The sequence below is a fragment of the Canis aureus genome, chromosome 16, assembly GCF_053574225.1.
Source record: "Canis aureus isolate CA01 chromosome 16, VMU_Caureus_v.1.0, whole genome shotgun sequence".
Lineage (NCBI taxonomy): Eukaryota > Metazoa > Chordata > Mammalia > Carnivora > Canidae > Canis > Canis aureus.
The window spans coordinates 3225366-3247906 of record NC_135626.1 but is presented as its reverse complement, the minus strand read 5'-3'; the positions used below and the strand labels follow the sequence as shown (position 1 = coordinate 3247906).

Below are 22541 nucleotides of genomic sequence, written 5' to 3'. Positions count from 1 at the left end.
CTGCAATATTTTTGTGGTTTTTTTTTTTTTTTAAGATTTTAAGTAATCTCTACACCCAATGTGGGGCTTGAACTTAGAATCCTGAGATCAAGCGTCAAGCGTCGCATATTCTGATGAAGCCAGTTAGGCATTCCTTTGTGCTCAATATTCTGAAGCAATCACATTTACTTGGGCTGTATTGCTGGTAAAACCTTTTAATAGAGGTTTTTGCCCTGGGGTATCCATTTCCTCACCTACCAAAGTAGATAAGAGGAATATATAGTGCAGAAAATATTTTGGGAGGGATAAAACAGTTAAGGCTTCATTTGACTTTGCTGAAAGATTGTCATTTAATAAAAATGTGGGATTTATTAGTCAACTACAGTCACAATACAGTCACTATAGACTTCCCCTTCTGTATTCATCCCGCCAAACACAAAACAGAGCAGTGTGTCAGTCTGGCTTTCCTCGTGTGAGTCACCACCTTGTGTCACTCCTTGGTCGGTGGAATCCCCTTCCTCAGTATCATAGTTTAGAGTGGCAGAATTTGAATCTTCTTTCTCAGACATACACCTCACTGGCCATGGAATGACACACATGGAATGATCCAATCGTCCAGGGGGTAGAAAATTATCAAATTTAAGCAAGGTCCAATGCTGCTTTTCTATGTTAGAAAAAAGACAAATACACAGGCTCTGTGTTAAGAAATTTCCAGAAATGTACAATGATTTGCTTTAGCAGCCTTAACAGAAATAGGAAATAAAAGAAAAAAAAAAAATCTGGGGCGCCTGGGTGGCACAGTGGGTTAGGCATCTGACTCTTGGTTTTGGCTCAGGTCCTGATCTTAGGGTTGTGAGACAGCCGTGCATCCAGCAATGTGTGGAGTCAGCTTGGGATTCTCCCTCTCCCTCTGCCCCTCCCATTCATGCTCTCTCTCTAAAATAAATCTTTAAAAAAACATCTAATGACAGTGTTACTGCTTTCATGATGTCATTCCCTAGAAGTTTGGTTTTCATTCCTTTGGATTTAGATACAAAGGGAAAAACCAAAGTACTGTGATACTTTCCAAAGAATGGTCATATTTATTTATTTATTTATTTTAAGATTTTATTTATTTATTCATGAGAGACAGAGAGAGAGAGAGAGAGAGAGAGAGAGAGGCAGAGACTCGGGCAGAGGGAGGAGCAGGCTCCCTGCAGGGGGATTCGATCCCCTGCAGGGAGCCTGACGTGGGACTCCATCCCGGGTCTCTGGGGTCAGGCCCTGGGGTGAAGGTGGCACTAAACTGCTGAGCCACCGGGGCTGCCCTATTTTATTTTATTTTTTAAAAGATTTTATTCATTCATGAGAGACAGAGAGAGAGAGGCAGAGACATGGGCAGAGGGGATAGCAAGCTCCCTGTGGGGAGCCCAATGGAGGACTCAATCCCAGGACCCCGGGATCATGACCTGAGCCAAAGGCAGATGCTCAACCACTGAGCCACCCAGGCATCCTGGTCATATTTGTTTAAACATTTGTTTAAAGACCCACAGTGAACACCTGCTCACCTATGTGATACTGGTACATTGTATCCAGTGCTCCTGTGGGAGTCATCCCTCCAAAGATGTACAGGTGTTTCCCTACAGCCACAGCTGAGTGGGCAGCACAGCCTGTGGGAGGTGCCCCCGTGGGACTTAGCTCCTGCCACTTCATATCACCTGCCAAGAGAAAGAAAGTGGGTACAACATGACCCAGAATATGGACTCAACCTTACCTGTCAGACTCTTGCAGTGGGCAAACCACTCACTGAAGGTCATTCACAAAGCACCCTGAGAGGTAATACAGCAAGGTTTAATTTGCACAGAAATTACCTGGGGAAGCTTGAAATTCTGTTTGGGTGTCCAGGGAGGGAGGAGGAGCTCAGTACTTTATAGTTTTAACAAGTATCTCAGGTGAGTCTGATGTAAATGGTCTTTGGAGCACACTGAATAATATAATATCTTTGGTGACTGTCACCATTTACCAATTTGGAGCCCGGAAGGAGTTAAGTTCCATGCCTGTGTGTGTGCTTTTTAAATACTATCAGTTCCTTAGAAAGCAACTTTTGTGAGTGCTGGCTAGACACTTTAAATATTTTGCTTGCTCGAAAACAGTCCTATGAAGCTGCTATTACTTCTGCCTCCTCTCTTTCTTTTTCCTGGTGAAGAAACAGCATCAAAGAGGGAAATAGTTGTCTAAGATCTCACAGCCAGCAAGCTGCACAGTTAGAATGATAATCAAGTCTGATGCTAGAACCTGTGTTCTCCACACTTTATGTGCTGCTTCAAGCACCTGCTCCCAAACTATTTCTGCAAAGATATTTGCATCTTTTCAAACAAACATTGAAATGAAGCAAGATATTATTGAATTTTAGGTTTACAGAATTACTGGGGTAGGAAAGGGTGAGAAGTAGCCAGGAAGTAGTTCCTCAGTGCAAGGGAGTAAAGGGCTTTCTCTTTTAAAATACGCATTAAAACTCCATTTGACTGCTGCAAGGAACACTTCTGTGAAGATATTTTCCATCTGTCAATTCAAGGCAGGGACCCAGCATCTCAGAGTTGGAAGGGAGAATTACCCAGTGTAGCCAAAACTCTTGCCAATATAATAATCCCAGCCAGTGTCGCCTAGCCTCAGATGTCACCGAGCCACAGAATCCATTGTTGGGCAAGGTAGCCCAATAAACTACACAGCAGTTCTCCTGCCTTCTGCCCACTGTTCCAATTCTTGTAGTCTGGAGCAACGCAAAGACATTTATTTATCCACTCAAGATATGCAGTCATCCCCCTCAATCTACCAGACACTGTGTTAAGTGCTGGAAATATACTGGAGAGGAACAAAAGAGACAAAACCCCAGCCCTAAGGGAGCTCATAGTCTGAAAGAATGACCCAGAATGAGTCCAGGATCTCTAGGACTTGTCAGCCCTTCAGACCCTATGGACAATTCTCACATTCTCCCTAACTCCTCTTTCTGGTGTTTTTAACCATTTAGCATGGTAATTCTGGTCACCAACCACCGGACACATTCAAAATTATCCATGCCCCTTATGAGCATAGGGTTAATGATTAATGGCAGTCAGAGAATACAAAGCATAATGAATTTTTTAAAGATTTTATTTATTTATTAATGAGCGACACAGAGAGAGAGAGAGGGAGAGAGAGAGAGAGAGAGAGAGGCAGAGACACAGGCAGAGGGAGAAGCAGGCTCCATGCAGGGAGCCCGACGTGGGACTCGATCCCGGGTCTCCAGGATCAGCCCCCAGGCTGAAGCGGTGGCTAAACCGCTGAGCCACCTGGGCCACCCAAGCATAATGAATTTTAATGAAAGAGCAGGGTTGTTGGAAACATAAGAGATAATTAATGGCTGGGCACATAGCGAGTACACTCGGAAAGTGATTGCTTTCATTGGTATTATTATTATTATTCAGGCCACATTTGACAGAAATCTGTCAAATCTAGCTAAGATTCTGCTGGCTGGTCAATTTACCCACACTTATGAGTGAAGCTATATTCTATCAAAGCATATTTTAATTAATTTTAAGCAGACAAGCCCTTATGCCCTCTATCCTACTTACGTATATCAATGCAGTGGAGATCATCATAGAATTTGTCTCCTGCCAAGCCTCCATGGATGAAGAGCTTTGTCCCTGCTGCCACCATCACATGACCATGCCGGGGGGATGGAGGTTTTCCAAGTGTCTCTGGCTGTGACCAGGTCAGACTGTCTAGAAAAGTAAATTCATTGACGACAGATGAAAAAGCTAAGAAGCAAGAACATGAGAAAATAGACCCAAGCTTCACTTTCCAGCAAGCTGAGATGCTCAAAGCAGAAAGTGACAGTGGGGTTATTCACTCCAACTTGCCAACCCAATCCAGTTCTCCCTTTTTCTACAGCCTGTATAGACTCTGCTTGAACACTTCCTGGGCTGGAGAATTCACTACCTAACATGCCTGCTCCTTCTACTGGGCATTAGGAAGCCATTCCTTGTTTTGAATTTTAAAAGCTTCAACCTGGAACTGCCCCAGAGTTTAAAAGAACAAGTTTGGTTCTTCTGTGACAGGCCTTCAGAGTCCTCCTTTTTCAAGACAATATCTTTAATTGATTTGCTGGAAGCATGGGGGAAAAAGACTACTTTTGAAGTAGTCAGTACAGGATAAGAGTTACAACACAGGCTGTGGTGTTAAAACAAGGTCATTTCACTGAATAACTTTGTGCCTTGCATCAGTGATTCCCTAAGCTCTAGTTTTTACAGCTGTAAAATGGGGATAAAGAGAATACCTAGCTCTCCAGTTGAAGTGTGGATTAAATGAGATGATGTACATAAAGCATAAGCTCAGAGAAGGTACTCAGAACATGAAAGTTTGTGTTAGAATTACTATTTGTGGCATGCCTGAGGTTGTGAATGGAGCCCCACTGTTCGAAGGAACACAATCTGAAATAATCTGAAAAATTATTATGCACAAACACGTTCATCACAGCATTGTTTGTAATAGAGAAACTCTGAAAGTAGCTTCAGTGCACCAATAGGTGAGTGGTTGTTATTGCTGCAGTCATGATAGAATACTATGTATTTATTTTAAAATGTTGAAGATTGGGATCCCTGGATGGCTCAGCAGTTTAGCGCCTGCCTTCAGCCCAGGGTGTGACCCTGGAGACCTGGGATCGAGTCCCACATCGGGCTCCCTGCATGGAGCCTGCTTCTCTCTGCCTGTGTCTCTGCCTCTCTCTCTCTGTATCTCTCATGAAAAAATAAATAAAATCTTTAAAAAAAATAATAAATAAAATAAAATAAAATATTGAAGATTGAGGCACGCTGGCTGGCCAGTAGAGCATGCTACTCTTGATCTCAGGGTCAGTTCAAGCCCTACACTGGGCGTGGAGCCTACTTCAAACAAACAAAAAACCAACCAAACAAATAAAAATGTTGAAGACTTCATGATCACAGGGAAAGTGCTTAAGTGAAAAATATAGGATACAAATATTACATATAGAATTATCTTTGTTTTTAAATTTTTATTTATTTATTTTTATTAAGTAAACTCTACCCCCAACATGGGGCTCAATCTCACGATCCCAGGATTGAGTCTCATGCTCTACCAACTGAGAGAGCCAGGTGCCCCATCTCTGCCATTAAAAAAAAAAAAAAGATTGGAGGGGCACCTGGGTGGCTCAGTGGTTGAGCATCTGCCCTTGGGTCAGGTTGTGATCCCGGGCTCCTGGGCTCGAGTTCCGCATCACACTCCCTACAGGGAGCCTGCTTCTCCCTCTGCCTATGTATCTGCCTCTCTCTGTGTCTCTCATGAATAAATAAATAAAATCTTAAAAAAAAAAAAAAGTCAAAAACTAAAAGAAAAATTGGAAACACGCTGAGATGTTAATAATTTGGGAGTTACAGTATTTTATATATACATATAGTATATATGTATATACATATAGTATACATAGAGACACAGGCGGAGGGAGAAGCAGGCTCCATGCAGGGAGCCCGATGTGGGACTCGATCCCGGGACTCCAGGATCACACCCTGGGCCAAAGGCAGGCACTAAACCGCTGAGCCACCCAGGGATCCCCATCAAATTAGCAGAAAATTCTTAAGTGTCCATTTACACATATGTATGATGTATAAATGCAAAGGGAAGTCTGGAAGGAGACATTAGGAACTGCTAACAGTTTTTACCTGTTTGGGGAGTGGGAAGGAAAAGCTAAAGGGGATACTTTTACTCTTTTGCTTTATAAGTTACACCATTTAAATATTTTAAATTGATCATTTATATCTTCTTAAATGCAAATTTTGCTGTGGGAAGAAGATATTAGCTAAGGGACACATCTAAGACATCTAGAAGTGAGACACTCATACAAAATGTCATTTTTTAACCTCTGCCTCCTATATCAGGTAAGCTGTAGGCGAGGGTGGCTCTGACCTGCTAAGTGGCAGCCCTCTTGTGTGCACTAGTCCATACTTGCGTCAAACACATGCAGCTTCACATCCTGCACAGGCTGGGCACCTCTCTCTCCACCCCCGAAGACATACAGCTGGTTTCCAATGGCTGCAGATGATGTGTGCAATGTTCTTGGGGATGGTGGACAACTGGTCACCTCTGGCATGGTCCAAGTCCTGGTTTCTGGTCCAGAGAGAAGGCAGGAGCCTAAGATATCCAAGCTGATGGACCTCTGATCTTGACTCTGAGGGTAGGCAGGGTTACCTTCCACACCTCCAACCCCAAGAGGGACAGCAGAGATTTAGGTGGGGTTCACGTACCACCAAAGTCAAGGAGGGGTAGAGGGTGATAGTGAGAATTTTCCCAGATAGAGTCAAATCCCCAAGATTGAAAAGTCACACGCTCAATTAAAAATGAGGTCAATTTGTTTTTAAGAGATCTTCCTTTGAACGTCCTCTCTGAGAGGGTAGATCTAACTGTGCCAAATTTCCCAGACTATGTGGCCATTAAAAGAAAATAGACAGGGGTGCCTGGATGGTTCAGATGGTTAAGAGTCTGCCTTTGGCTCAGGTCATGATCTCTGGATAGCCCAAGTCAGGCTCCTTGTTCAGCGAGGAACATGCTTCTTCCTCTCCTTCTGACTCTCCTACACCCTGCTTGTACTATCTTTGTGTGTGTGTCTCTCTCTTAAATGAATGAATAAAATCTTAAAAAAACAAAAAGAAAACAAAGTTATCATAGTGTCAGTAGTAATAATAATAGCTCCTTCTAAATAGTAAATGCTAAGTAAATATTAGTTTCTTCATTTTACAGATAAGAGAATTGAAGCAGAAACAGATGAAGTTATTTGTTTAAAGTGACATGGCTAGAGGTGCCTGGCTGCCTCAGCCAGAGGAGCATGCAACTCTTGATCATGAGGTTGTGGATTTGAGCCCCACAATGGATATAGAGATTTACTTAAAAGATCTAAAACAAAATAAAATAGGGGTGCTTGTGTGGCTCAGTCAGTTAAGTGCGGCTCAGTCAGTTAAGCATCTACCTTCAGCTCAGGTTAAGCCCGCATCAGGCTTCCTGCTCAGTGGGGAGTCTGCTTCTCCCTCTGCCCCTCCCCCGCTCATGCTGTCTCACTCTCAAACAAACAAATAAATAAATAAAATCTTAAAAATGGGGACGCCTGGGTGGCTCAGCAGTTGAGCATCTGCCTTCAGCTCAGGGCGTGATCCCAAGTCTGGGAATCGAGTCCCACGTCAGGCTCCCTGTGAAGAGCCTGCTTCTCCTTCTGCCTATGTCTCTGCCTCTCTGTTTCTCTCATGAATAAATAAAATCTTAAAAAAAAGAAAAACTAAAAATAAAAATAAAGAGACATGGCTAATAAATGGCTGAGTTGGGATTCAGATTCCATTTTGAAAACACCAAGATCTATGTATTTTCCACTCTTCTGACTTGAGAATAAAATTTAACCACTTGGGAAGGTGCAAAGAAGCTTATCTTTTTTTTTTTTTAGAATATAGCATGAGTTTTATAAAAATAGATGCATTAATTGAGCACCTGCTTGGTACAGAATGATTGTCCTTAGCATTTGGTCTTTCCTCCCCACTCAATTCTAGGAAGTCTCTGGAAAGTACCCTCATATTGCAGATGAGGTAACTGAAGCTCAGAAAACTTAAATTCTTCCCCCAGGTTGCAGGGCTAGTGAGTAGCAGAGCAGAAGCATGAACTCAGATCTGTCAAGATCCCCACACTCGTGCCACCACAACACACCAGGAATTATTTCTTGCCTAAGAAATTCTGTGCCATTTGTAAAGGTCTTCATTCAGTATACAGAGTGCCATAGGAAGCATCTGTAATATGTATGAGACTCAAACATGAACCTGGATATGAAACAAGTCTCAGCCTATATCCAAAGCAAAATATAATAATCATCTCTATAGCTATGGATCTTGGAGAGCTTTTGGATCTTAGATTTAGAATCTGGGAGTTAGAAAGTACACGACCTCCAGGATCAGAAAAGCCTGGGATTGAGTTGCTGCCAAGTCAAAGCACCTAGCACAAATAATCACAAAGGAGTCCTAAGCCATTTGACAGACTGGCCTTAGTAACAAAATAGCTAATGATTCATTTTTATATTTCTTGGGCATGCTGTTAAATTATACTTTCTAGGAGAGAAATGGGATCTGGTAGAAAATCAATTCCTTTTGACAGAGGCTTTCCAAATTTTCTGTATTTTATTCAAATGGATGCCATCATTGAAAATCAAAAGGCCAGGGATCCAGAACTGATTTCCATCTGCCAAACCATAGCTGCATCAACCACAACAACAATTATTGAGCATTAACTATGTGCCAGATACTGAGTTACTTTAAATCATTGCCAAACTTGACAAGGTAAGAACTATTATTATCCCAACGTGACAGAAGACCAACTATTTGCAAACAAGCATCTTACTGATAGAGCACTGGCAAGAGTTGACTGTCATATGAAAAATATCCAGGTTGCTAATTGTTAACAAAATGCATATTTAAATAATGAGATATAAGTTTTTTTGCTGGACACCTGGGTGGCTCAGCGGTTTAGCGCTGCCTTCAGCCCAGGGCGTGGTCCTGGAGACCCGGGATCGAATCCCACGTCAGGCTCCCTGCATGGAGCCTGCTTCTCCCTCTGCCTGTGTCTCTGCCTCTCTCTGCGTCTCTCATGAATAAATAAATAAAATCTTCAAAAAATAAATAAATAAGTTTTTTTGCTTATCAAATTAGCAGTGTTTAAAAAATGATAAATTTGGGGGTGCCTGGCTGGCCCAGTCAGTGGAACATGTGACTCTTGATATCAGGTTTGTGAGTTCAAGCCCCACACTAGGTACAGAGGTTACTTAAAAACAAAATCTTGGGGTGCCTGGATGGCTTAGTTGGTTAAGCATCCAACTCTTGATCTCAGGGTTGTGAATTTAAGCCCCATGTTGAGCTCCACACTGGGTGTGGAGCCTGCTTAAAAAAAAAAAGAAATTCAACACCACTCAGGAGTGAAAATTACATACAGCTGGAGAGAGAAGCAGTTGGAAAACTCTGGAGAGCCATTGGGTAGCATGTATCTAAAGCCTTAAAGTTCATAGTGTTTTAGTTGGTCTTTTTCTTTCTGGGCATGAATTCTACGTAAATAATTGTCAATGACTTCTGAACAGAGATGCTTACACTTTGTTATTTATAATGGTAAAAATGTGAAAACAAACTAAATTATGGTATTGTCACAAAATGGAGTGTCATTCAGCCATTAAAAGTGATGTTAAAACAATGTTAATAGGAAACCATTTCCACAGTAATTATGAAATTAAAAGAAGAAAACAAAAATTTTTAATTGTAATTTTTATTTTTGTTTAAAGATTTTATTTATTGGGAACCTGGGTGGCTCAGTGGTTGAGCCAATCTGCCTTTGGCTCAGATTGTGATCCTGGGGTCCTGGGATCAAGTCCTGCATCAGGCTTCCTGCATGGAGCTGGCCTCTCCCTCTGCCCGTGGCAGAGACATCTGTGTCTCTAATGAATGAATAAATAAAATCTTAAAAAATTAAATAAAGATTTTATTTATCTATTTGGCAGAGAAAGAGAGAGAGAGAGAGCATGAGCAGGGGGAGCAGCAGAGGGAGAAGCAGACTGAGCAGGGACCCCTAAGTGAAGCTGGATCCTAGGACCCAGGGATCACGACCTGAGCAGAAAGATGTTCAATCAAGCCACCCAGGAGCCCTGTTAACTGTAATTTTTTTAAAGATTTTATTCATTTTCTTATGAAAGAGAGAGGCAGAGACATAGGCAGAGGGAGAAGCAGGCTCTTCACAGGGAGCCCGATGTGGGATTCAATCCCCAGACCCGAGGATCATGCCCTGAGCCAAAGGCAGATGCTCAACTCCTGAGCCACTCAGGAGTTGCAATTTTTAGCAAAGAGACAAGCCCACTTCCCATGGTGGTTCAGGAACATTCCCCTCAAAAAAGATCTTCCTAAACTGCTGCATTGGTGATAAAACTGCTGGTGAGACTAGACAGGAACTTTGTACTGTTTGGCTAAAAGAAACATAATAGGAGGATCTAGGTCAGGGTTTCTAACTTTGGCATTATTGGCATTTGAGACTAGATAATTCACTCTTATGGGGAGCTGTCCTGTGTATTACAGAATGGAGAGCGGCATCTCTGGTCTCTGCCCACTAGATGCCAGTAGTAACCCCCCACACCTTGTGCTTGATCACCAAAAATGTGTCCAGACATGGCCAAAAATCCCCGTAGGGACATAATCGCCCCCATATGAGACCCCTGATCTAGGATCTAGGTGACAGGTTCTAGGCTGGCTTAGTCACTAACTCCTTGGTGATTTTAGGAAAGTCATTTCCCTTGGTCGCCCACTTGCCATAGCTTTCTCTGAAGTTTCTACTAGCTTTGGCTTTTAAGAACTTGATAATTGGGGGATCCCTGGTTGGCTCAGTAGTTTAGCCCCTGCCTTTGGCCCAGGGCATGGTCCTGTAGTTCTGGGATCAAGTCCCAGGATCGAGCCCCATATCAGGCTCCCTGCATGGAGCCTGCTTCTCCCTCTGCCTATGTCTCTGCCTCTCTCTCTCTCTCTCTGTGTCTCTCATGAATAAATAAAATCTTAAAAAAAAAAGTTGATAATTGTGCATGTTATAAAGCAGAGGGGGAGATGTAATTCTATTATTTTCAGATTCTGCCAGAAGTTAAAATTCCTATTTTTGGGTGCCTGGGTGGCTCAGTTGGTTAAGTGTATGCCTTTGGCTCAGCTCATGATCCCAAGGTACTGGGATGGATCCCTGTGTCAGGGTCCCTGCTCAGGGGGGAGTCTGCTTCTCCCTCTCTCTCTCTGCTCCTCTCTCCCCTGCTCATGTTTTCTCAGTTTCTCTCTCAAATAAATAAAATCCTTTTTTTTTTAAAGATTTTATTTATTTATTCATGAGATACACAGAGAGGCAGAGACATAGGCACAAGGAGAAAAAGGCTCCCTGCAGAAAGCCCAATGTGGTTCTCTATCTCAGAACCCCAGGATCGCAACCTGAGCCAAAGGCAGATGTTCAACCATGGAGCCACTCAGGTACCCCTAAATAAATAAAATCTTTTAAAAAAATTCTTTTTTCTTTTTAAATTCTTATTTTCTATGAGGTCAACAAAGTTAAATGAATTATGCAGGACAATCCAAATGAATTTTGCTACAGGAAATGGAATTGGATTTATTTCCTTATTTAGGTAAATGAAATAACCTTTGATTACTTACCAGGATTCAGAATTTGTAGGCAATTTCGATTTCCTGACTGGTCAGCACCTCCAAACACCCAGATGGTATGAGGGGCGCAAGAGGGAACGAAGCTGGCGTGCTCGTACCGGGGCAAAAGGCCCTCCGAGGTGGCTAAGTCCCACCGGTGTGTTCCTAGAAGACATTTCACTCAGTCCCTACATTGAACCTGCCAATTGCTTATATCGGTTGATAAATCTGGGGGCAGGTAGTGAGGAGAAAAGGGTCAAAGGTATAAGTGAACTACCAACAAATCACTTGTAGGGAATATGGTCAAATTCTGAAAAAGTTCTATAATAGAACTTCAGGGGCTGTCTGCCTGGTCCATAAACCTTCCTTTAGGGAAACTATCCCCATTCTCTCAACCACTGGGGTAGGGATCCCAGGAGACCTGTTTGTACTATAATACCTTCACTTCATGGTCTCAGTGGATTGGGTCAAGGAAAGTCACTTGACCCAAAATGGGTCAATCAGATCCTCCCTCCAGAGAAGCTAGAATTCAAACAAAATTTCTGCATTTCTTCCATCATGTGTAGAGAAGTAGCTACAGCCAAGGTATGGAGAAGAGAAAAAGTAGCATCCACCTAAAGAAGCAGATCTCCCCAGAGAGAGTGAGGGAGAAAGTAGATGGTTTTTGACAACTTTCCAATTCCTGCATCTACTCTCTCCTGAGACTAGGCTGTATTTCCTATGTTTGGATTCTTCCGTTTTGTTTGTTTGTTTGTTTGTTTGTTTTTTGCCAGTTTAAGAGAGTTTCTGTTACCTGAAACTAAATGATTCCTGGCTAAACAAGTTCACAACTGCCAAGGGATGTAAGTTATTATCCCCATTTTACAGGACACTGAAGCCCAGATGGGTTAGACAGGTTGGCCAGAGTCACAAAGCTAGTAATGGGTCCCCTCAAAGATGTAAGTGAATAGACAGTGAGTTCCTTAAGGGCTGGAAGAGATTTCATTTGTCTTTGTTTTCCTAGCGCTGGGTGCAGAAATTCAAATGCCTACATAGGAGGAAATGTGGCAAATTGGGGGATGAGAAGCCCACTGATTGGCGGCAGCTCTCCTGTTGCCATGTAGACCTATGATATCAGATCTCCCAAAATTATCAGGAGAAACCAAACCATTTTTCCATTTTTATACGTAGACCCTTGCACATTTTGTTGGTGAACAGCTTAGATTAAAATAATAACAGCATGTCACAGGGACCTAACAAAACATGCATGTGGGCCACTGGTTTTCTTCTGCCATTGTGTATAGCACAGAGTGGTCACCATTTGTTCGTTCTTTTTTTTTTTTTTTTTTTTTTTTTGTTCGTTCTTCATTTATTCGTTAATTCATCCTTCCATCCAAATACTTAAAAAGCACCCATTCTGGGGGCATCTGGGTGGCTCAGTCAGTTAAGCATCTGACTCTTGATTTCAGCTAGGTCATGATCTCAGGGACAGGAGATTGAGCCCTTTGTGGGGCTCCATGCTCAAAGCACAGAGCCTGCTTAAAGATTCTCTCTCTTCCTATCTCTCTGCCCCTTTCTTGTGCACTCACTCACTCTTTCTCTCTAAAGAAATTAATTAATTTTTTAAAAACATCTACTCTGTACCAGGCACTATAGTCGTGGCTGGGGATATAATGATGAATAATATAACTATATTCCCTGTTTCCAAGGCGCTTACATTCTTGTGGGGGAAGACAGACAAGAAACAATCACATGTGGTAAGATCTGTGAAGGGGGGGGCAGCCCGGATGGCTCAGCGGTTTAGCGCCGCCTTCAGCCCAGGGCGTGATCCTGGAGACCCAGGATGGAGTCCCACATCTGGCTCCCTGCATGGAGCCTGCTTCTCCCTCTTCCTGTGTCTCTGCCTCTCTCTGTGTGTCTCTCATGAATAAATAAATAAAATCTTAAAAAAAAAAAGATCTGTGAAGGGGTATAAGAATGGGAAATTATAGAATACTATGGAAACATAGAGGGTGGTTAGGACATTGTGATTTATATTAAGAAATATATATGTGAAAAAAAAAAGGAAATATATATGTGATCATTGTCAGTTCCAGGCCCAGAGCTCTTAAAACTCTTGGAATTTACCAAATTGTAAGACTGAAAAAAAGTGTCTTATGAAACAAGCCCCTGTCAACCACACCTGGGTTTATGTTTATGAGGTGACTTCTGGAGCCCTAAGGATGGGGGCTGGTTGCTAGGAGAACCAACCATATGATTAGAGGGTTGGAACTTTCAGTCCCAGCCTCCCACCCCCACCTCTGGGAAAAGCAGAGGGGCTAGAGGTTGAATCAATCACCAATGGCCAGTAATTTAATCAATCATGCCTGTGTAAAAAGGCCTCCAGAAAAACCCAGAAGGGGTTTGGAGAGCATCCAGGTTGGTAAACACATGGAGGTGCTAGGAAGATGGTGCACTTGCAGAGGGTATGGAAGCTCTGTACCCTTCTCCCATACCTTGCCTTATGCATCTCTTCCATCTGGCTGTTCCTGAGTTGTATCTTTATAATAAACCAATGATCTAGTAAGTAAACTATTTCCCTAAGTTCTGTGAGCCACTCTAGCAAATTAATGGAACCCAAGGAGGGGATCATGGGTATCTGATTTATAGTTGGCAGGTCAGAAGCACACACAATGACCTGAACTCCCGGTTAGTGTCTTGAGTGGGAGAGGGGTAGGAGAGTCCTACGGAACTGAGTCCTTAACTGGTGGGATCTGATGCTAAGTCCAGGTGGATCTTGTCAGAACTGAATGGAGTTGTAGGATACTCAGCAGGTGTTGCAGAATTGCTTGGTGTGTGGAAAGACACTCAGACATTTGGTGGCCAGAAATGAAGTATTAAGACTAGAGTTGAGAGGAGACGTACAAGTAGAGAAGGAAAACAGAATGGTTTCTCCTTTCCAATTGTAGGCCTAAACTAGTCCAGAAGTATCAGGGAAAGCTTCCCGATGGAAGGGACAGTTAATCTGGGATCTGAAAGATGAATAGTCAGGTGATAAGGAAAGAGAAGAGCCCTCAAAGCACAGGGAACAACATGTCCAAAAGCTTGGAGACCAGGTTTGAGACATGTTCAAGGAACTGAAGGTTACTTAGTGTAGCAAAGAAATGGGAGAGCCAAGAGATGAGTGGGAAAAGGCTTGAAACGTGAGAGTGACATGGTCAGATTTAGACAATACTCTCCAGCTGGGTATAGAAAATGCACCATACAGGGGTAAACTTGGCAGCCGGGAGACCAGAGAAGATACTGTTGTAATGTCTAGTTGAGAAGTACTAATGCTTGGACTACAGTAGTAGCAGGGGAAATGGACAGATACGGATGGAGATAGAGACATTTAGGACTTGGTGATTAATTGGATATGTGGATGGAAGAGGAAGTGGAACCATCAATGTCTCCCAGAATAATATTTGATGAAGGAATGGTTGGATGTCCAGAGCTCTAAACAGACTTTGTTGCCCTTAAAAAGAAGGTATTGGATGGGTAGATGTATTCCAAAGGTCTGCTGAAATGTTAGGGACTTCTCAGTGATGTTCATTTTCTTAGACGAAAGCCCTGTGATCTCGTCTGAACTGGTGTTCTTACAAATGCTCTGGTCATGGGCAATAGCACAAGCTCTGCTCCCTGGTGATAGGGCACATGCTCCACAGCTGCTGGTCTTACCCAGATCCATGGTGTACACATCTGAGAAGCTCCTGTTCGGATCTGCTCCCCCAACAATGAAGACCTTCCCTCTCTTGGCATCACCAACTGGGGGTAAATATGAACAGCTGTGGCCAACCCGAGCACAGGGGCTGTCTCCAGGGGGGGTCAAGGTGTACCTGCCAAAGGGAGGATGCATTCAGGAGACCTGAGTGGAGAATAAATGCAGCAGTGTGTTCTCTCCACTCCTCATGAATTATTCACTAGACCGAGGGCTCTTATACACACACACACACACACACACACACTTTCAGTTATATCCAGCAAAGTGGTATTCCCATGATTAATAATAGTATCCTCCATTTGCATAAAACCTTTCACTTTTCAATTTTGTCACTACTTCGTCTCACGTTAACCTAGTAGGGATGCTGCACTGGACCAGTAATTGTCCCTATTGGGTAGATGGGAAACTGACACCCAGAAAAGTATGGTGGTGTGTCCTGGCATGAGACAGTAGCCATGAGCATGGTTTGTGAATTCAGGCAGACCTGGTTCAAGCCCCAATTCAGGTGCTTTTGAGATGTGTGATCCTTTGGAAGTCATTTCATCCTTTTAAGCCTTCCTTAGTTTCCTTATTTATAAAATGAGGATGGCACTAGTTCTTACCTGGGAAGGGTAAGATGAGGTCTTGTAACAGGGCAGGGAAGGGCTCAATAAATGGTGGCTAGAGCTTCAGGAACACTCACATAGGAACCTATAGCCCCAATGCTCCTGCCACTAGCCTGTGATGCATCGTCAAGTAATATTCTCCAGAATTTATTGATGTTAAGAGTTTTCCCAGATTATTCATAAAGCTTAACTTGATGGAATCCAGAGCTAGGACTAAAAAAAAATCAAATATAGGATCCATCCATCCCATTCTCTAAAATTATTCTTTTTTTTTTTTTTTAAAGATGTTTCTATTCTTATACTCGACAGAGTATGCAAAAGCAGGGGTGGCCAACAGGCAGAGAGCAGGGGAGAAGCAGGTCCCCCCCACAGAACAGAGAACAGGGGGCTAGATCCTAGGACCCTGAGATCATGACTTGAGCCCAAGGCAAACACCTAACCAACTAGGCCACCCAGGTGCCCCTCTAAAGTTACTCTAAAAGCTGGCTATAAAAACATACTTAAAACTTCCTGGTTGGATAAGAAAATTCTGTAGCTATTTTTCAGGCCCTGTCTCATTAGATCTTTCTGGCATTTGGTAGTCCTGATCCCTTCTCATACCTTTCTTCTTACCTGGTTCCCCACATCCCTTCCTTTTGGTTCTCTACCCACCTTTCTGGCTGCTCTTTTGTTTTCTTGTTCTGATTCCTTTCCCACCAGCTGTCTCCCAAGCCTTGGTACCCTTGGATTCTCTTCTCTTCTTGTGTACATCTACTTAGTCTATCAAGTTCATCTGCAGTGATGGTTTCAGTTACCACCCACCTATATATTCATCAGTGATTTCCAAGTCTCTATTTCTTTTCCAGATCTTTCTTCTAATAACCAGATTCGCACATCCTATTATCACCTGAATGATCACTAACAATGTACCATGCCTGCCGTTAACTTCGTTACAGTCCAGGTTTCCCTTAATCTGCACAAAACCCCTTTGAGGACAGTACTGTTATCATCATCTGCTTTTTTACAACTGAAGTCCCAAGACTTAGAGAAATTAAATAACTTACCCAAGAGCACACAGCCACCCAGATATATGGTGAATAAGAGGAAAAGATCCTGCCTTCAGAGCCCTTACAGACTAGTGGGGAAGAGAAACATTAAATGTATAATTTCACATATATCCATTTTATTTTAATTGTGCGATAAAGAAGTACAAGGCATATGTAGTATAAGAACATATCATAAGAGGACCTTACCCTATATAAGGAGAGGTAGGAGAAGGACGTGGTCAGAGAAGGCTTCCTGAAGAAGCACCATTTGAACAGATCTCTGAAGTATGAGTAGAAGTTAGCTAGGCAAAGAGAGGGATGAAAAATGGAGGGAAAGATCAACCCAGGTAAGGATTAGCACACAGAGCACCAGAGTGGGCGGTGCAAGGGCTATTAAGGAAGAGAAAGAGAACAAAGGATGATTTAGGCTACTTGAGGTTGGAAAGACAGGTAGGGACAGATCATAGGAGGTCCAAGGGGCCATTTTAAGGCCTCCGTTTTTTATCTTAATATCAAAGAGGCACAAGGGGTGCCTGAATGGCTCAGTTGGTTAAGCGTCTGCCTTCAACTCAGGTCATGATCTCCGGGTCCTGAGATTGAGCCCCATGTCAAGCCTCAAGTGGGGCTCTCTGCTCAGCAGGGAGTTAGTCTCCCTCTCCCTTTGCTCCTCCACTGTCCCCTGCTGGTGGTGTATTTGCACTCTCCCTCTCAAACGAATAAATAAAACCTTAAAAAAAAAAAAAAAAATCAGGCACAAAAGGGTTTTAAACCAGAAAATGCCAGAATCAGATTTAGGTTGGCTAGAGAGCAAGAGTGGAGGCAGGGAAGCCAAATAGAAAGACTTCCTCCAAGGTCCTACAGAAGTATTAACTCCTCCCTACAGCCTTCTGTGAGCTCTGCTTCAGTACTGACTACATTTCCTCACCATCACCTGCTGAGTGCAGCCCCCACTATGCTGAGACTTTTCACCTTTGTACCTTTAGCACCTATACAGCAGATGCCCCTGAGAGGCCAGTGTTAGTTGAATAAAACGTTGGTTGAACAAGCAGCTGAGAAGGAATAAGGCCGGTTTAATCCAAATCCACTTCCTTGGAAATCTTAAAAGTGAGTCACAGCTTGAGGGAAAACACAGTGTTGGACCTGAGGATGCCAGATGGTCAGTGCCTTACTCTTCCTAGTAAATGGATTTTAATAAAATCAACATCTGCTCTGTGATAATTATTGCCCCACTACCTTTCCTCTGAATACTTTTTCAGTTTGAGTCTAATTACCAGCAACTACAGTTTCAGCTCTACCCTTTTTCATAGACGATCAAATATGTTAGTAAACTACTTAAAATGAAACAAAAATTCATGTTCTTCTCTATCTGAATCCTTCCTTACAGACCATGTTGCTTTCCTGGGCTTGTCTCCAGGTTCCAAGACTGGCAGCAGTTTCATGGTGTCCTATGCATAAGAAAGAAAGGCACTTTTTAGACATTTACATTATCTCCCACCTAAAACACAGGAAACATCAGGTCACTTCCTTCCTTAAAAACTTTCCTTTAAAAGAAAAAAAAAAAAAAAACTTTCCTTTTGAGGGCGCCTGGGTGGCTCAGAGGTTGAGCATCTGCCTTTGGTTCAGGTCGCGGATCCTGGGATCCAATCCCACATTAGGCTCCCTGCAGGGAGCTGCTTCTCCCTCTGCCTATGTCTTTGTCTTTCTCTGTCTCACATGAATAAATTAATAAAATCTTGGGATGCGTGGGTGGCTCAACGTTTGAGTGTCTGCCTTAGGCTCAGGGCATAATCCCAGAGTCCCAGGACCAAATCCCACATTTGGCTCCCTGCATGGAACCTGCTTCTCCCTCTGCCTGTGTCTCTGCCATTCTCTCTCTGTGTGTCTCTCATGAATAAATAAATAAAATCTTAAAAAAAAAAAACAATAAAATCTTTTTAAAAAAATTTTCCTTTTGATGTGCCAGTTCCTAGGGTCTGATTAATTTGAATAAGCATCACCAACCCTTTGCTATAAACTTATATTTGGGAGGCAAATGTTACACATCTTTATTAACACAATTATAGAAGCTTTTTTTTTTTTTAAGATTTTATTTATTTATTCATGAGAATACACAGAGAGGAGAGAGAGAGAGGCAGAGACACAGGCAGAGGGAGAAGCAGGCTCCATGCAGGGAGCCAGATGTGGGACTCCATCCCGGGTCTCCAGGATCACGCCGGGGGCTGAAGGCGGCCCTAAACCGCTGAGCCACCCAGGCTGCCCTATAGAAGCTTTTTGGCTAACGTTTTCTGTGTCTGTGATTTTCTGTGGAAAAGGGGCATATATCAAAAAAATTTTCAGGGGTCATATAATGTTCACTCTCATCAAAATGTAAAATATTTTATGTTTTGGGGCACCCAGGTGGCTCAGTGGTTGAGCGTCTGCCTTCAGCTCAGGGCATGATCCCAGGGTCCTGGCATCGAATCCCGCATCAGGCTCCCCACAGGGAGCCTGCTTCTCCCTCTGCCTATGTCTCTGCCCCTCTCTGTGTCTCTCATTAATAAATAAATAAAATCTTAAAAAAAAAAAAAAAAGCATTCTGGATTCAACCTTCTTCTCAGGAACTCAGCTCCACCCTTTCTTGCCATAGTGAGCTATTCTTACTATATTTGTTGTTCCTAACAGGGCAGGCCCTTTCATATCTTGCATCTTGTGCTATTTCCCCTATGAAAATACCCCTCCCCTTCTTGTCAACTGGGAGACTCCCAGTGGACCTCCAAAGCCCAGTTCAAATGTACTCCCCCCTTCTCAGCATAACCTTCCCTGACTTGTTCCTTTCCATTGACATCCTCGAGTTACTTCCTTCTCCTTCTGAAGGCTATCGATTAAGCCCTCATCACTGCGGGGATCATGTTGAATGTAATTATCTATTTAAAAGTCTTTAGGGATCCCTGGGTGGTGCAGCGGTTTAGCGCCCGCCTTTGGCCCAGGGCGCGATCCTGGAGACCCGGGATCGAATCCCACGTCAGGCTCCCGGTGCATGGAGCCTGCTTCTCCCTCTGCCTGTGTGTGTCTCTGCCTCTCTCACTCCCTCTCTCTCTCTGTGTGACTATCATAAATAAATAAAAATTAAAAAAAAAATAAAAGTCTTTAGATCATGGGGATCCCTGGGTTTGGCGCCTGCCTTCGGCCCAGGGCGCGATCCTGGAGACCCGGGATCGAATCCCACATCGGGCTCCCGGTGCATGGAGCCTGCTTCTCCCTCTGCCTGTGTCTCTGCCTCTCTCTCTCTCTCTCTGTGTGTGACTATCATAAAGAAAAAAAAAAAAAAGTCTTGATCAGAATAGATCAGATTCTAGACTAAATTCCAACAGAGCTAGGACTCTCAGATTCAGACAACCTACCGATGGGCTTGGCTCGGAGTCAAGCTGAGGAAGGAGCGAATGAAGAAAGAAATGGATGAGATTCCTGGGAGATGACTGAATAAATCCAACCTTTGGCCTAAGCCACTGACCGCGGTCACCAGAGCCCAGTGGGGTAAACTTCGCACGGACGGGGACTCCCTGCGTCCAGCTGCCCCTGGCCAGTCCCATCCCGCAGGCCCATCCCCGCGTGGCAGCGACAGAGGAAGGGAGTCAGGGTCGGGAGAGGGCAGAGTCCGCGTACGCCCTCCCCAGTGCCCTCCACCCGGCTCGGGCCCACTATCCTCAAGGATGCGACGGCCCCTGCCCGGGAAAGCTGGAGACCCACGGCGCGGAGAGCCCCAGACCCGGGGCGCGTTACCTGCGGCGGCTCCGGACGCTCCGGGGCGGAGGCTCCACCCCCCGTGACGTAGGCGGGGCTCGGCCTTCGCTCCGCCCACCCCGACCCGGAAGGGCGCGGCGGCCAACCGCTGTCGGGCTCCGGGCTCCCGGGGCGCGCCCTTGCAAGGGGACGCGCGGGGCCCCTCCCCGACCCGAGCGGCGGCCGGGCCGTGCGTGTCTCGGGAACCAAAGAGGCCGTCGGTCCCTGGGGCCGATCCTCCCCGGTGGAGTAAATAAGCCCGGGCTCCTTGGGAGACGATTTACAAGCGAAGCGCCGGGGGTTGGGCGTCCACTTGGAAGACCCAAATTCCTTCGGCTGCAGCATTAGGGCTATTTTCAGTTCCAGCGGCTGTTGGAAATGGTTTTTGAAAGGGAGAATCAAAGATGCTTTCCTGGGATCCCTGGGTGGCGCAGCGGTTTGGCGCCTGCCTTTGGCCTAGGGCGCGATCCTGGAGACCCAGGATCGAATCCCACATCGGGCTCCCTGTGCATGGAGCCTGCTTCTCCCTCTGCCTATGTCTCTGCCTCTCTCTATTTCTCTCTCTGTGACTATCATAAATAAATAAAAATTAAAAAAAAAAAAAAGATGCTTTCCTAGGTGTGAAACCACCCTGCGCGGCCTTTAGACCATTTCAGCCGTTGGCGCCTTAGTTGACTCGTTCCATAACTAGCGTTTGTTACTATGGCAGGCACTATGCTGAACCAAACCTGACCCCTGGCGTCCTGGAGTTTACAGTGTAACTTAGATTAAACAGAAAAAAAACAACTAAGTACATGTGCAAAAAGTGCAAGGCACAAAAAGTTCATCAGAGAGAGTATTCTTGGAAAAGTCAACTTTTCTCTGGCCCTCAGTGTCACTCATCTGTAAAATGGAGCTAATAAGATGCTAATAAGAGCTCTGTCACAAGGTAATGGTTGGGGAATACATGAGCTAATGAATATAAAGTGCCCAGTACTCGACTCAGTGGCTGGCACAGAGTTGTCTCCTGTAAAGTGCAATGCTACTCCTAGTTATAAATGAAGTTTAGACAGCAGACCTAAATTAGACTGCTCCTTGGCATTACCTTTGGTCTCCAGCTTTCCTGAAAATAGAGAGGTGGTTCACCTATGTCTATGTTCCAGAGAACTTAACAATCATTTAGGAAGACTAGGCCAGTTGTTCTGTCCTAGGAAATAGAAGAAAACGCTAAGGAAAGGGACCACAGGAGCTCCTCAAGCATAGCGCATGGTACCCTAGTAGGAACCAGACAGGCCTGGGTTCAAATCCAGTCTCCATTGGGACGCCTGGGTGGCTCAGCAGTTAAGGATCTGCCTTTGGCTCAGGGTGTGATCCTGGGGCCCTGGGATCGAGTCCCACATCAGGTTCCCTGCATGGAGCCTGCTTCTCCCTCTGCCTGTGTCTCTGTGTCTCTCATGAATAAATAATTAAAAAAAAAATCCAGTCTCCAGCACTAACCATGTAACCCTGACATTTGGCAAGTTCATTAACTTCTCTAAGTTGTAGTTTTTTCATCTCTAGAATGAGGTAGTAATACTTTGAATACCAATTCTTGAAATTAAAACAGGAATTTATTAACAAAACAGAATTTGAGGTCTGCACCTTTTCTCTGTTCAAATATGCTGTTTCAAACACCCAGAGTCTCTGTGAGCTTCCATATAAATGGAAAGAATCTCAACTGCTGTCTGCCACAGAGGAGTTTAGGAGTATTCAGTAATTTTGCTCTCCTTCAGGAAAGAAAACTAAGGCTATGTTGGCCCTGCCATATATGTCCATGTACATCTAGATGGAGATTTCTGCTCAGAGTTGCAGAATGCTCTGATGGACTCTGTGTCTTTTGGCTTAGCTCCGTTTTAAGATGCCAAACTGGCATTGCAGATCAACAAGAAAAACTGGAAGAGTTTTGTGGGCAAAATGGCTACCAGTTTTTTTGTGGGACCTATGCTTTACACTAGAAATCACATTTCAGAAATTGCTGGAAAGAACTTTTGAAATCTATTTTTAAAATGGAAATGGAGGGGGCAGTCCCGGTGGCTCAGCAGTTTAGCACCACCTTCAGCCCAGGGACTGATCCTGGAGACCTGGGATCGAGTCCCGCGTCGGGCTCCCTGCGTGGAACCTGCTTCTCCCCTGCCTGTGTCTCTGCCTCTCTCTGTGTATCTCTCATGAATAAATACATAAAATCTTAAAAAAAAAAAAAAAAAAAAGAAATGGAGAGGGCGCCAGCATGGCT

General features: G+C 44.0%; 1 protein-coding gene across 6 annotated transcripts; it reads right to left on the bottom strand.

Annotated features, from left to right (window-relative positions):
- Nucleotides 1–304: 304 nt before the first annotated feature.
- RABEPK (Rab9 effector protein with kelch motifs) lies at nucleotides 305–20363 on the bottom strand. Of its 6 annotated transcripts, XM_077850657.1 has the most exons (9): nucleotides 20291–20330; nucleotides 19912–19935; nucleotides 17918–17976; nucleotides 14859–15016; nucleotides 11196–11348; nucleotides 5956–6207; nucleotides 3570–3719; nucleotides 1527–1676; nucleotides 305–643 (listed from the first exon to the last, which is right to left on the bottom strand). In XM_077850657.1, exons 3-9 carry the CDS (start codon nucleotides 17968–17970, stop codon nucleotides 351–353), a joined length of 1209 nt encoding a protein of 402 aa, XP_077706783.1. In that variant the 5' UTR covers nucleotides 17971–17976; nucleotides 19912–19935; nucleotides 20291–20330; the 3' UTR covers nucleotides 305–350. The 6 variants fall into 6 exon arrangements, with proteins under 6 accessions (XP_077706783.1, XP_077706782.1, XP_077706781.1 ...); XM_077850656.1 differs by lacking the exon at nucleotides 19912–19935 and having other exon boundaries at nucleotides 20291–20363; XM_077850655.1 differs by lacking the exons at nucleotides 19912–19935; nucleotides 20291–20330 and adding an exon at nucleotides 16550–16620 and having other exon boundaries at nucleotides 17914–17976.
- Nucleotides 20364–22541: the final 2178 nt, after the last annotated feature.

What these genes read in the sequence shown, in the direction of transcription:
- RABEPK (XM_077850655.1), bottom strand. Translation starts at nt 17,970, where the DNA reads ATGAAACTGCTGCCAGTCTTGGAACCTGGAGACAAGCCCAGGAAAGCA. An exon ending in GGGTGGCTGTGTGCTCTTGG is followed by an intron (nt 15,017 to 16,549) that starts GTAAGTTATTTA and finishes TCCCTTTGGCAG; the next exon opens with GTACACCTTGACCCCCCCTG. An exon ending in AATGTACCAGTATCACATAG is followed by an intron (nt 644 to 1,526) that starts GTGAGCAGGTGT and finishes TTTCTAACATAG; the next exon opens with AAAAGCAGCATTGGACCTTG.